This window comes from Lobosporangium transversale, assembly GCF_002105155.1.
Source record: "Lobosporangium transversale strain NRRL 3116 chromosome Unknown BCR41scaffold_5, whole genome shotgun sequence".
Classification (NCBI taxonomy): Eukaryota; Fungi; Mortierellomycota; class Mortierellomycetes; order Mortierellales; family Mortierellaceae; genus Lobosporangium; species Lobosporangium transversale.
This window is the reverse complement of record NW_019028983.1, coordinates 64,006-78,963: the sequence shown is the minus strand read 5'-3', so window position 1 is coordinate 78,963 and position 14,958 is coordinate 64,006. Positions and strand designations below refer to the sequence as shown.

Sequence of the window (14,958 nt, the reverse complement as noted above, 5' to 3'; positions counted from 1 at the left end):
ATGTCGCTTAAGGATCTGTACCCAGTCGTCGAAATGGGACACCTGGCTCGATGGAAAGAAACCGGATCTTATGAAGATTTGTATGTTGGTGCTTTCATGACAGTGCCATCAGATACAACATGAATCTCACTTTGCTCAACAGCTTCCGGTGACCATTTTATATAGCAAACTAACCTATACTCTCCTAATATGTGCTAAACTTATTCATAGGATGTGCTACTCCGCTGAGCTACTTAGTACTCCCAATGACGCCATCCCGCACCCGATCGCGACAGTCATCCAGCTCGTATTAGCTGAGGCTGTTGCTGATACCCTTCCAGTTGATAATGCTGCTGCTTTCCTCCGCCAGCTTGCCACCAAACCTTCAGAATCAAGCTCAGGCGACGTGGCTAGCATCATTGTTGACTTTATTTGGTTCAAGGAAGCTGAGCTTGATAATTATACAGATAACCCAGAGGTTCAAGCAAAGAAACCTGAAAGATTCGTTCGCGTTGCCAAAGCGTTAATTGTAAGTGGCAAGGCTTTATTGCTTACGCGTCTCTAACAGATCTAAATGGCGTATATACTATATACCATGTGGCAGAATATAAAGTACTTCAAATATACCCTTATACAGATCCTCCTCATATTCTCTATTTGTTTCTATTTGGTTGTATTTAGGCCCAAAATTTCATCCCAGAGCGCCTCATGAAGGAGCGCTGGGAGCTGTCATTCCTGGAAAAAACAGGCGTCATCTCAAACATTGAAGACTCCAAGAAGCGTGTCATCCGCGCTAGCACGAACCAACTGTAAGTCACTGCCGCTATGTCGGCACCACAATATAGTATCATCCTAATTCTGTACGAGTATTAAATTGTGAAATGCCAGTCGGTGGGATGACTTGGCTTGAAGGGATATATGGTGTATAGCTTCTCAAGCTGCAGACCCCTTGGCCTCTTTGCCTATGTAGCAACTCTTACAGCACAAGACAAAAGTATCTCACGCCATACACTCGTTTTTCTTCTCAACATTACTAATCTGTTGGGATCTTCTGTTTGGGCCCTTCATGGCTTTAGATACAAGCAGCACAAGTTCAATCTCCTAAGAGAAGAGTCCGAGGGTTACTCGAAATTAATCACGGAGCTCGCAAGTGGTACAGCTGACAATGACAATGTCGGAAAGGTCGCTTCAAAGGCCCAGTCTGTTTTTGCCAACGTGCTCATTCTCATTGGTAAGTAAACAAAGAAAAGAAAGGAAAAAAAAAAAAAAAAAAGGCTATTAGCATTGTTTAAATGCTTCAACTGAGGGGAAGTGAGGCTTGAGTGCTAATTGTATCATGTCATCTTAGGCTATTTCGATCTTGACCCAATTCGGGTCCTTTCTATCGTTCTGGACGTCTTTTCTGCAAATATTATCACGCATTATCACTTCTTTATCGAGTTTTTGTTGATATCACCATGGTCTTCCCAAACAATGGGCAATCTGCCTGCGTTCAAAAACAAGGCCTGTGCTCAGGTTCTTGGCTTTATGTTTCAGGATTCGCAGGTGAGTGAACGTGTCAGAGAACAAGATTATTATGTCAGCCATGCATAAATTACTCTAACGTCTTCTTCCTGATTGTTGAACCTTAACCTTAATATCAATTCAATTGATTTATGTAGCGTCCTGAAAACCGCTATAAATCGCTAGTCGAACTGTACACAGTATCAGCCTTATTGATCAAGCACTCCATCATAAGTTTGGATGATCTTTATCCCCATGTAAATTAAACATTTGCACTTGGGTTTCAATAGTGTTTGCTTCATTATTGCTGTTATCGTTATTAACCTCTGCTAATGCTTAATACCTTTATTCTATGGTTTGTAGCTCTCCCCAACTGACAATGAGATAGCTCAAGAGTACACAAGATTCGTAGAAGCTATGAAGTCCAAAGCACAAGAGTATAAAAGCAGTCCACTTGCAGTAAGTCCCATGAACTGAACCATGCTAATTGTAATATGACACTGGTGAAGCACACAAACATCTAACTACAATGCTTTGCCTGTGTTATAGATGGCTGGCGCATTAGAGAACGACACAGTAACCTCTAGAGACAAGGGCGGCAAAGCGGTAGAGGAGCCAGTGCCAGAAGCCATCCCCGGGCTGCCGCTTCCTAACCAAAAAGTTGGAGTCCTAAATGCACTTTTATCTCTAGGAGATCTGGATCACGCAATGTTTATTCTTGCAAGGCTTCCTAAACTTACAGCTTCACACCCAGAATCGGCTGATTTGGTCTGCCGCTTGATCAACGAGATGATCAGCCCCGTATACTCACCCTTATCGCCAAGCGCGAGCCATCCGCAGCTAGCAAAGCGCAAAGACTTTGCCTACCGCTATCCTACTGCCTCAGAAGGAAAAGAGGTTAAAGCTGTACGTATCTTAGACCCATGGCTTCCACTCCCTACAGAGACCGAACGCTACGAATATTTTTATCAGGAATGGGGAGATGACCTTGTGCTGTGCCAGACAGTGCAGGATATCGTGCACTATGTATACCCAGTATTGTCTGTTGTTGGTGCTCGAATCCACCGAGACCTGAAGCTTGTGACCAAACTATGCCGTATTGGAGCTGGGACCCTTGATAGGATTCGCCGCGAAGTTGCTATGCTTGATGGACAGGATGATGCTCGATTGGCCATGCTCAACTCAGAGAAAGAAATCATTGAAGGCATTTGGGTCGACATGACAAGATCTCTATTTTTACCAACAGTATCTCTTGCATTCTCCAATCCTGGTACGTACCGTAGCCATAAACCATTCTTAAGGCTAACCAAGGACGGGTTTACCTTTAGAGTAATGGCAACTACACTGTACAACGCGAACACTACATTATATCCAAGGCTAACCTCCTAACCCTCCTCTTTTTTCTACTCTGTAACCCCAAGGCATTGTCCATGAAGTGTGGCAAGTGATAAAAGGACTAAACTATCAGACACGGTTTGCCCTCTATGGAGAATGGAAATCAGAGGCAGCCAAGCAATATCCAGAGCTTCTTGTGACAACAGCCTCAGCCGAGAAAGATGCCAAGGATATGATGCGGAGGATCAATAAGGAAAATGTGAAAGAGTATGGGCGCATGTTTGCTAAGTATGCCCATTCGAATCCGCTGGTTGTATTTGCTGCAGCGATCAAGCAACTAGAAGGTGGTTACGACAACATGGCCCAGCCTCTCGTGGATGCCTGCAAATATTTAACCGATTTTGGGCATGATGTTCTCAGCTACTCATTACTCGAATCATTATCGAAGCAAACGCGCAGCAAGGCCCAGGAGGATGGAACGTCCATCGCAAAATGGATGAACAGTAAGTTTTTTTTTTTTTTTTTTTTTTCCTTTGTTTGGGGACCCTGATGCTAGATTTCACTCCACCCAAGTTTCTCAACTATTCTTGTAATTGTTTTTTTATATCCAATTTTAGCATTGGCTTTGTTCTGCGGAAAGCTGTATCGAAAATACCCCTCAGGTGAACTGATGGGTATCCTACAATATGTTGTTAATCAGCTGCGACAACGCAACACTTATGATCTGGTGGTGCTGCGAGAGCTTTTGTCAAAGATGGGTGGAGTTGAGGATTTGAGTAACTTGACTAGGGAACAGCTTCTAGCGATGGCGGGTGGTGAATTGTTGCGGGATGAAGTACTTGCAGCAAGCGTTACTGGGGCTGTCATAAAAAAGGATGTAAGAAGCTGCAGCCGACTACAAAAGACTATGGCGCATGACAACATTGCTGCTCAACTTGTTGTTCTGCTTGCTCAACACAGACAGGAATGTATATTTGGATCCGTCGAAATCCCCCACTTGAAAGTCCTGAGCAACATTTTCGATCAGGCACATTCTACTCTTCTCCAGTTCCTAGACTTTTTGTCGTCTAGGCACCAAGAAGGATACACAATATTGCTCCCCAGTCTCACCGACCTTTGTGAGACTTATAAGATCACCCCTGCGGTCGCCATGTATATCGTACGGCCCAAGTTACAGGAATTAATACACCTGGAGCAAACAACAGAAATAGTAGTGCAGCCCGGCTCCAATCCTGCCCCTGACTCGGGTGATGTCGATGTCATAGAAGCAGGTGAAAATAAATCAAACGAAACAACTATCGCTAACAAAGAGCCTTGGCTACCGTGCTTAAGGTCTGTCGCTTTGGAGGTCAAATCCACCCTCCCGCCTAAAGCCTGGCGCTCTATGAAGCCACATTTCTACATTACCTTCTGGCAGTTGACTATGTATGACATCTATGTCCCCGTCCGAGAATATTACTCTGAAATAAATAGACTGAAACAGTCTATCCGCGCCATGGATAATGATAAAGCAACATATAACTCTAGTATGCAGGCCAAGAATAACAGGGATCGAGACCGTTTGGTAAACAGAGCATTCAACTTGCAACTGGAGATGGAGCGCCATTTGGCCCATCACAAGACCGTCATGGAGCGTTTGAAGCGCGAGAAGAACCACTGGTTTAAAGGATGTAAGGAAGGCCTTACATTACACTAATTTAATCAAACTTTGTTTTTTTATGTTGATGCTGAGTTACTTGTCTTTCTCACTTTTTTTTTTTTTCTTCTCCCTTCTCTGTAACAGTGGATGCCAGCCGTGAAGAGATCATCGGCCAAGTCATACAGCACTGTATCTATCCAAGGGCCGTCATGTCGGGCATGGATGCTATTTTTTGCTCAGCATTTATACAACTGATGCACTCATTAGGAACCATTAACTTCTCGACATTGACATTATTCGATAAGGTGTGTTTATATTCAGGTTTTTATTTTTACATCTTCCTCTACAAGTCCAGTACTTGAATATGCTAATGTCTGGAGCTCTATTCTATGTGTTCTAAATAGTTGTTTCTGGAGGTGGATCGTATACTCTTCCTCTCTTCTGAATCTGAAGCCAAGTCATACGGCTTATTCCTGTCAAGTGTTTTAAGCAACCTAGCTCGTTGGCATAAAAGCAGTGCATTGTATGCTGCAGAAGGTCATGGCGATAACCTGCCTGGGTTCCAAGTGAAATGGGGGTCACACAATATCAATGACGTAATCCATGAGGAAGATCTACTGGACTTTGAAATGTTCCGACATGGCCTCTTTAAATGGCATGTCAGACTATTTCAGGTGAGTCAACAATTGACTATCAGCTGTATGACTGATGTTTAAAGCTATTTGTAACCAAGTTCCCTATACTCATTGCTTAAATCCTAATTCGCTATAGGCCTTTCAATCCGCTGTTGAGACAAAAGAATACATGCCTATGAAGAATACGATCATGATGCTTCGAGAGCTTGCTCCGCGTTATCCAGAGCTGATGGTGCTCGGCACCCGCCTCACGTCAACCTTTAAGTCTATTGCCGAAAGCGAGGAGAGAGCTGACCTGAAGCTTATGGCGGCTTCCTACTTGGGGGTCCTGAAAAAGGGGCAAAGTTCTGGAGCCTGGCTGCCCACTTGCCAGTTCCATCTGGTCCAGCCGAAGGAGAGGACCGGCGCCCAGCCCAGGACTAGCGAGCCATCTGCTGCTGGGATGCCCAAGGCTGGACCAAGTAAACAGCCACTCGCCAAGGCCAGCACAGCCGCAGTGGAAAGAAGGTATGAGGCAGATGCACCAAAGTACCAATGTTACCAAAGTAATATGAGGACTTTATTAACTTGAAACTTGCCACATGCTTTTTTATTTTTTATTTTTCTATTTAAAAGTAGAATTAGTGCAATTAATACAAATACAAATAGAAATAGAAACACCAACGTCGACGGCAGCAAAGGATCCCTGGCACCAAGTGCTGAAAGGGCCTCTCGGACGGGTGGCGATGCGCTATCCTCCAGTGAACGAAGGACTGCTGTGCCCTTGCCCCCACGGCCAGCAGGCCCTCGACACGGAGGGAGCGCCTCCCTGGCGTCCAGCAGGGATGGCCCTAGAGGCGGTCCTGGTCGCTTGCAGTCAGATCCCCGTGACTCTCGCGACCAACGAGAAACCCGTGGCCGCTATGATCCTCGCGGCTGGCGGGAACCTCGTGACCGCCATGATCCTCGAGGCCGACGAGAAGCTGACCCAAGGGGCTCTTCTCGTCGTCAGGATCCCACTCGAGGATGTAAGTTGCTTTTTGATAAGATGAGCAACATGTTTGAGTCTTGGTTTTACCCGTGACTATGAGCTAATCTAAGTATATGTATCTTTCCTTACTTTGCCAACATAGCCGAAAGCTATAGGCCCTCCAGAGACAGGCTCGACCGCAAGCACGGTCGAGACACCAGCCTGGAGAGGGACAGGGACCCAAAGCGTCGACGCTGAAGGAAAATAAAATAATAATAATAACTTTCTCTTGCACATTACGATTTTCTGCTGTCAAAATTGTCAATTTTGTTGTGTGCGTTCAGCTTTGTAATGAGGGGAAAGTCACAAGTTGATTGCAGATAGTTCTGCTTTGTATATTCCAGTTAGCTTCCCCTCTTTTGGCCTGTTTAGGGTCGCGCGGTTCTGTAAAGCATCCTACCATTAGAAGATTGTGAAACATTTTTCCAGACTCGATGAGTGCTTCAATATTAGAGCGCCCCCGTCCCTTTTTTCGCCCTTGTGCTTGCCTACGACTCCTTTACTCTTGGAAAGGACAGTCATTTCATTGCGATTGCTACACCAATGTTACTATGACACGGATTTGTTATAATAACCTTCCCAAAGCTTTGCTTGTATCCTTGAGGCTTCTTGGCGTGTATGAGCTCCAATGAAATCTGTTCGGGCTTTGAGCCCATGGAGACACGGAAAACTTCAACTTGCCAGTGCTCGCTCTGTCAAAGTCCCAGTGATCTGTTCATGTATGAGGATAAAAAAAATATATAAAGGCCGGTGACGTCTTTAATGCTCTTTTCTCTTATGTTGCCCATGGAGGACATTTGGTGAGCGAGCAAATGCGATGCGTAGGACTGGATAGCCATTTTTGAGATGCTCAAAGTTGTCGATCATGATTTTTGCTAAGCTTGATGAAGGCAATGATTTTCACCAGTCCACTAAAGCCATTTTCATTTTTTCTTTTTCTTTTTTTTTTTTTTTTTACCAGAACTTGATTGGTTCGGTGCACCAGTGATGGTATGTGCCCTAATACAAGAAAACCTTGACACACAACCGGGCACCAAACCAACAACCGTTGAGTGCGATGGTTTAGAAGCCACTAGTTGAGAGAATGTGCGCTGTGACGTTAGAATAATCGATGGTTGCGTTTGTTCTCTTATACATAAATAACCATCCGGTTTTATTTGACCACGAGCCACTCTTTGTTGTGCTGATCACAACGCGACATGTGGCCGTACAGCGCTACCGTGATGTGAGTGCAATTAGGGACAGAAAAAAAAGGGATCTTCAGGACCATCACCAACTGAAGAGAGTGATCTTGCATGGCGTTACTCTTTTGGCATGCAGCCCCTCTTCTCTTGAGGAAGATGTAGCAAAGTGTCACTGGCTGATGGCAAGTCAATAGACAGTCGGACTGTTATTATTATCATTACCATTAAGCAAAAGTCTTTACTCAGTAAAGGCATCCCTACAATGAGCTGAGTGCCCATATCCGGTATTTGCACGCATAGCCGATTGAGTGCAAAAATATATACAAGAGAAAGAAAAAGAGAAGAGTGCTGAGTTTCCATGAAAAATATTTCACTACCCTTACTGAAGGCCAACAGGAGGAGTCATTTTAAAGGCCCAAGGCCAATAGGCTATTCCGCACTAGTTCTTTTTAACCTTCATATTATATTGATAGAGCGGCATTATGATGAAAGCAGAAATCAAATATCATCTAGAAAATATGTAAAACTATTAGGGGATATCATTTTTATTCTCTGTAGACCATTACGGCCCAATAAGGAGGATAACTATTACCACTATTGGGCCCGCTCGACATTCTCAACTTCATTCTCAACTCCATTCTCCCACTCGTGAAATGCGTCAAGCTCTTTACTCAAAGACTCCATAGCTGCAGTGGGATCAGCCGAAACCTTGAGGCATGCCTCAAGAGCATTACTCATGGAGATAGTAAGTGCCAAGTTGATGCGTGCAAATTCCTTCACTTCATCAGTCTCACCCAAGTTGATGAGCTCCTGACGATACTGATCCAACAAGTCAGCAGAGAAGATGGGACGTGATGACAACAAGGCATCGTTTGAGGTAGCGATGGAGTACTTGTCCATGAAGTCCAACAGCATAGCAGATCCAGCTGCAACACGCTTCTGGTCATCGGAGGCGGAAGCAGAGGGAGCGGGCATGTTCGTAAGAGCGTCCTTGATCAATCCGCGATACACATCTGCGAGGATATAACACTGTGAACCCACCGCTTCAGTCTCGTTTTCAGTCTGGGACATGGACCTTTTACATCCAGTGACTGCATCAATAAGCTTCTCGAGGTTTGTAAGAAGGTCTCTCACCCTTTTAACAATACCCCTGATACCTGGAATCCACTCGAAAGGCCTGATTGCAAGCTTAATCGAACCAATGACTATGCGAATTGCACGGACCACGCCTGCTGTGAGTGAATTGAGTCCTGAAGAAATGGCAGCAATGGGAGCAAGGGCGATCCTCAATATTCCAACTAAAATGGAAGCACCAGGGATTCTGCCCAAATCCCTGGCCAACTGGTCAGGCAAGGTCTGAGCAAACTTTTTGAGCTGCGCAAAAGCGTTGTCACACTCGGGCGCTACAACATTAGCGGCTGTGTCTGGATCACTGACGACCGAGATGTCATCCGCAACTTGCACTCCCGATTCCTTCAGCAAGAACATGCGTCTAAACTCCAGCTCACTAACTGTGTCGGCCCCCTGACCCCACTCATGCTGCAATTCAGCTGCATAATAAGTTTGTCCCTCTAAGAACATGTGTTGTGATAAGGGTTGTATACATAGAAATGCCATAACAGTAGAACAGAAGAGAGGAGAAAAAGGGGTTAGCATTCTCTTTTTATTAGTCCTATCCTACTATTATACCAACGGTACCTTGCTGTGGGACTGCATGCGCTGTAAGGCAAACTGCTGCAACAAGGCAGATGGAAGCAATGATAGCTTTCATTGTCACAATGAGATACTCAATTGACTAGATGGCTGGTAAGTCAGAGGCGAAAAGGTTTGGAGTGTCTTTGGTTCATATAATGTAGTGGAGATGCTAATGAAAGAAAGAGAAAAAAAGTTTGATCAAAGTATTTAATATATATATATAAAAAAAAAAAAAAAAAAAACAGCTGGCATAGGCTTAGCATTTTTGTAAGAACAAAAAGGGTCTAATGCGATGTTCTCTATCAAACTGAGGAGAGCATATTATAGAAATTAAAAAGGAGTGGCAAGTAAAAAGATTCAAGTGGAAAAATAGAAAAAAAAAAAAAAGGACATTCACCTGAGATAGAATTCCCATTCCACAGTTCGCAATCCTCCAGAACTCACCACAACCAGGCCTAACTCTCAATAAGCCAAGAAACTGGTTGGTGTCGATGCCACCACGATTGTTCGCCGCGAGACTAGACGACCCTCCCCAAATAATACACGAATAGAAGCGCTATTCTAGTCAGTCCAAAAACTACAAGGAAATAGGAAGGATGCCCTCATGGAATCAACCCGACATGATTGTTGGTGACTCTTTATTCGAGACCCCGTCAATATTCACCCGTTTTTAACAAATCAGCGTCCTCAATCCTATAGAAACCGCAGATGAGTGCGTCAAGCATACCTTGGCTCGATCCTCAATGTCTTTTCCGACTATTGACAAATAAAAACAATAGCTTTTGATGGAAGTGCCTCATGTTGTCCCGCCTAAAGAGGCAAACTTTGGCGATAATAACGAGTGAATACAGTAGTGGTGCAGTATTGCCAATTATATGGCCCCTTAAAAGTGCAGTAGGTTTGTGAGTCCCAAGCCTTGATACGCTTCATACTCTTGACAGAAAAAGAAGGAAGAAGGAGAACCCCTTATCTCTAAATGCTGAGTGGTGATGGATGAGAAGAATCATCAGTCTTCGAAAGTATTAGGTCACATCACAGACGGATGAACATCCGATAAGTGCTGACATTCGCTGTCAACATTTTGCATGTGCCTTTTAGCATCCTTGTAAGGGATATGAATGTCACTGAGTGGTGTCTCACTTTTGTTTTCTTTTATTTATTTATTTTATTTTATTTTATTTTATTTTATTTTTGCTTTTTTGCCACCAAACAGCTTTTTCTAATAGGCTTGTACAGACAAATGAAAAAAAAAAAAAGTTTTGGAATACTCGATTCCCTTCACTCCTAGCCCTGGTTAAGAGCTCAGAGAGCTGCCAGGGAGGCCTGGTCAAGGATACTTCATAGTATGTATGGATTGTGTCCATGAAAGATGGTAGCAGTGGTATGTGAAGTGGCTCCAAGATTATATACGTAACTCTTTATTTGTAAAAAAAAAAAAAATAAAAAAAAAATAAAATAAAATGAAAAGAGAAATGAAAACGCCTCTGCAGCTCACAAAGGACACAAGGGCATGCGATGGCACTCATTCGACGACCAGAGAACCAGATGCGGCAGCATTTAGCCATCAGGGGGGTATAGCAGCAGCAATGGTCCAAAAACAAAGGGATGGCTTGCGTACTGCTTCTATGAAAGAAACAAAGAGAATATGCGAGTGTGAGTGAAACTTGATGGCTCCTGCTCCACATATACGCTCTGTTCGGTTGAAGAGTCGAACTTCCTTATTGCTTAGGACAGAAGCTAGTACGAGGTACAACCTGATGCCGGGTTAGTGAGCTTCATGCCATATATCTCTTTTGGTGTATGCATTGAGTAAGGTAACCTTGAAGAAGCCTAACAGCTTTATTAGATGCACTGCTACACCTGAAGAGATCGATGAGCCATTTCAACCCATGAATCCTACATATCCTTTCCTTTTGTAGATGGGAGTGCATGTCTCTATTGTCTACTCTATCTTTCTATTATGTCTAATCTGTTTACCTCCTACCTTGGCTATCCATACTCCCACCCCATCCTTTCTGCCTTATTGGAACATTGGGTCAGTCCTCTTCTATCTTTTTTTTTTTTTTTTTTTTTTTTTTTTGCAAAGAAAAAAAGAAAGAAAGAAACGGATTTACACAATAGCAGTTCATAGAACATCCGACGGCATCTTTGCTCCACTACTTGATATTGTTTTTTTCGCCCCCAATAAGAGCAGGCTTTGAGCCTCGAGAAGTAAGTGGGACAAATATCGATATACAAACACTTTGTTTGTTCTCTTTTCCATAGACCTGTCCGAGCTGATCTCTATAGACTTGTGCATCTGACAAGTGGCACTGTTATGAATAATAACTTGGACGAGAACATACTCGAATGGAGAATATACATCCGATACTGCTCAGGGCAAGTGTGGTGGACTTGGCATGGAGACCTTATACAACCATACAAGAAACAATGATATTCAAACGAACAACTACGGGAGCTGATCATATAGGTAAAATGCCTAATTTTGATTATGCATCTTATTGAGTGACGGTTAACAAACCAATCTCTTAGGGCCGTCAATTCAAGGTGTCTTTTTTATCTCGTACTCAAGTATCGGTCATAGCATTATCACTAGCAGCTATCAATATATATAACCAACCAACTTTACTTGAGCACGAGCCACTCTTTGTTGTGCTGATCACAACGCGACATGTGGCCGTACAGCGCTACCGTGATGTGAGTGCAATTAGGGACAGAAAAAAAAGGATCTTCAGGACCATCACCAACTGAAGAGAGTGATCTTGCATGGCGTTACTCTTTCGGCATGTAGCCCCTCTTCTCTTGAGGAAGATGTAGTAAAGTGTCACTGGCTGATGGCAAGCCAACAGATAGTCGAACGCATTTTTTTTTTAAAAAAAAAAAAAAAAAAAAAAAAAAAACCATGTCCAGAAAGGCATTTCCTATAATGAGCCAGGTATCCATGTGTGGTTTTGTCGTATTATGGGAAAAGATTGTTTGTAAAGTGTGCATCAGGGCAAAAGAGGAGGGAAAGTGGGTTCAGAAAAAGAAGTGCTGAATATTTTATCAAATAGCCTCCAAATAGCTATTCCGTTCTTCATTGAAAGTCAATAGAAGTGAGTCGCTCTAATTCTATCGCGATTGATTACCATCTTAAAAACCCCAAGACATAGGATACTCCGCACTAAGTCTCTTCAACTTTTATGATTTAGCAGGTATCAAATATCATTTTGATAGCAGGCTGGAATGATAGGATGATATGAAGATATCTTTTTATTATCCGAAAGCTATTAAGATTCAACTATTACAACTCCTGGTGCTCGCCATTCACAACTTCATTCACAACCTCATCCTCAACCTCATGGGATGTCTCAAAGTCTTCATCCCAAGCCTCCATAGCTGCAGTGGGATCAGCTGAAAGCTTGAGGCATGCCTCGAGAGCATTACTCATGGAGATAGTAAGTGCCAAGTTGATGCGTGCAAATTCCTTCACTTCATCAGTCTCACCCAAGTTGATGAGCTCCTGACGATACTGATCCAACAAGTCAGCAGAGAAGATGGGACGTGATGACAACAAGGCATCGTTTGAGGTAGCGATGGAGTACTTGTCCATGAAGTCCAACAGCATAGCAGATCCAGCTGCAACACGCTTCTGGTCATCGGAGGCGGAAGCAGAGGGAGCGGGCATGTTCGTAAGAGCGTCCTTGATCAATCCGCGATACACATCTGCGAGGATATAACACTGTGAACCCACCGCTTCAGTCTCGTTTTCAGTCTGGGACATGGACCTTTTACATCCAGTGACTGCATCAATAAGCTTCTCGAGGTTTGTAAGAAGGTCTCTCACCCTTTTAACAATACCCCTGATACCTGGAATCCACTCGAAAGGCCTGATTGCAAGCTTAATCGAACCAATGACTATGCGAATTGCACGGACCACGCCTGCTGTGAGTGAATTGAGTCCTGAAGAAATGGCAGCAATGGGAGCAAGGGCGATCCTCAATATTCCAACTAAAATGGAAGCACCAGGGATTCTGCCCAAATCCCTGGCCAACTGGTCAGGCAAGGTCTGAGCAAACTTTTTGAGCTGCGCAAAAGCGTTGTCACACTCGGGCGCTACAACATTAGCGGCTGTGTCTGGATCACTGACGACCGAGATGTCATCCGCAACTTGCACTCCCGATTCCTTCAGCAAGAACATGCGTCTAAACTCCAGCTCACTAACTGTGTCGGCCCCCTGACCCCACTCATGCTGCAATTCAGCTGCATAATAAGTTTGTCCCTCTAAGAACATGTGTTGTGATAAGGGTTGTATACATAGAAATGCCATAACAGTAGAACAGAAGAGAGGAGAAAAAGGGGTTAGCATTCTCTTTTTATTAGTCCTATCCTACTATTATACCAACGGTACCTTGCTGTGGGACTGCATGCGCTGTAAGGCAAACTGCTGCAACAAGGCAGATGGAAGCAATGATAGCTTTCATTGTCACAATGAGATACTCAATTGACTAGATGGCTGGTAAGTCAGAGGCGAAAAGGTTTGGAGTGTCTTTGGTTCATATAATGTAGTGGAGATGCTAATGAAAGAAAGAGAAAAAAAGTTTGATCAAAGTATTTAATATATATATATAAAAAAAAAAAAAAAAAAAACAGCTGGCATAGGCTTAGCATTTTTGTAAGAACAAAAAGGGTCTAATGCGATGTTCTCTATCAAACTGAGGAGAGCATATTATAGAAATTAAAAAGGAGTGGCAAGTAAAAAGATTCAAGTGGAAAAATAGAAAAAAAAAAAAAAGGACATTCACCTGAGATAGAATTCCCATTCCACAGTTCGCAATCCTCCAGAACTCACCACAACCAGGCCTAACTCTCAATAAGCCAAGAAACTGGTTGGTGTCGATGCCACCACGATTGTTCGCCGCGAGACTAGACGACCCTCCCCAAATAATACACGAATAGAAGCGCTATTCTAGTCAGTCCAAAAACTACAAGGAAATAGGAAGGATGCCCTCATGGAATCAACCCGACATGATTGTTGGTGACTCTTTATTCGAGACCCCGTCAATATTCACCCGTTTTTAACAAATCAGCGTCCTCAATCCTATAGAAACCGCAGATGAGTGCGTCAAGCATACCTTGGCTCGATCCTCAATGTCTTTTCCGACTATTGACAAATAAAAACAATAGCTTTTGATGGAAGTGCCTCATGTTGTCCCGCCTAAAGAGGCAAACTTTGGCGATAATAACGAGTGAATACAGTAGTGGTGCAGTATTGCCAATTATATGGCCCCTTAAAAGTGCAGTAGGTTTGTGAGTCCCAAGCCTTGATACGCTTCATACTCTTGACAGAAAAAGAAGGAAGAAGGAGAACCCCTTATCTCTAAATGCTGAGTGGTGATGGATGAGAAGAATCATCAGTCTTCGAAAGTATTAGGTCACATCACAGACGGATGAACATCCGATAAGTGCTGACATTCGCTGTCAACATTTTGCATGTGCCTTTTAGCATCCTTGTAAGGGATATGAATGTCACTGAGTGGTGTCTCACTTTTGTTTTCTTTTATTTATTTATTTTATTTTATTTTATTTTATTTTATTTTTGCTTTTTGCCACCAAACAGCTTTTTCTAATAGGCTTGTACAGACAAATGAAAAAAAAAAAAAGTTTTGGAATACTCGATTCCCTTCACTCCTAGCCCTGGTTAAGAGCTCAGAGAGCTGCCAGGGAGGCCTGGTCAAGGATACTTCATAGTATGTATGGATTGTGTCCATGAAAGATGGTAGCAGTGGTATGTGAAGTGGCTCCAAGATTATATACGTAACTCTTTATTTGTAAAAAAAAAAAAAATAAAAAAAAATAAAATAAAATGAAAAGAGAAATGAAAACGCCTCTGCAGCTCACAAAGGACACAAGGGCATGCGATGGCACTCATTCGACGACCAGAGAACCAGATGCGGCAGCATTTAGCCATCAGGGGGGTATAGCAGCAGCAATGGTCCA

At 43.3% G+C, this 14,958-nt stretch overlaps 3 protein-coding genes across 3 annotated transcripts; 1 reads left to right on the top strand and 2 right to left on the bottom strand.

Moving 5' to 3' along the window:
• Window positions 1-6,298, top strand: BCR41DRAFT_392907 (transcription factor/nuclear export subunit protein 2-domain-containing protein; the record flags this gene model as incomplete). Its single annotated transcript, XM_022028517.1, has 15 exons — window positions 1-80; window positions 211-508; window positions 661-788; window positions 1,056-1,210; window positions 1,328-1,524; window positions 1,641-1,739; window positions 1,846-1,941; window positions 2,032-2,752; window positions 2,904-3,320; window positions 3,435-4,487; window positions 4,601-4,761; window positions 4,861-5,130; window positions 5,228-5,598; window positions 5,740-6,098; window positions 6,204-6,298. 15 exons carry the CDS (start codon window positions 1-3, stop codon window positions 6,296-6,298), a joined length of 4,500 nt encoding a protein of 1,499 aa, XP_021884618.1.
• Window positions 6,299-7,878: 1,580 nt separating this feature from the next.
• On the bottom strand, window positions 7,879-9,055 carry BCR41DRAFT_392906 (hypothetical protein; the record flags this gene model as incomplete). Its single annotated transcript, XM_022028516.1, has 2 exons — window positions 7,879-8,855; window positions 8,983-9,055. The coding sequence occupies 2 exons, from the start codon at window positions 9,053-9,055 to the stop codon at window positions 7,879-7,881; spliced, it is 1,050 nt and encodes a 349-aa protein (XP_021884617.1).
• A 3,207-nt stretch (window positions 9,056-12,262) lies between these two features.
• BCR41DRAFT_392905 (hypothetical protein) lies at window positions 12,263-13,442 on the bottom strand (the record flags this gene model as incomplete). The annotated part of the gene is made up of 2 exons (XM_022028515.1): window positions 12,263-13,242; window positions 13,370-13,442. 2 exons carry the CDS (start codon window positions 13,440-13,442, stop codon window positions 12,263-12,265), a joined length of 1,053 nt encoding a protein of 350 aa, XP_021884616.1.
• Window positions 13,443-14,958: the final 1,516 nt, after the last annotated feature.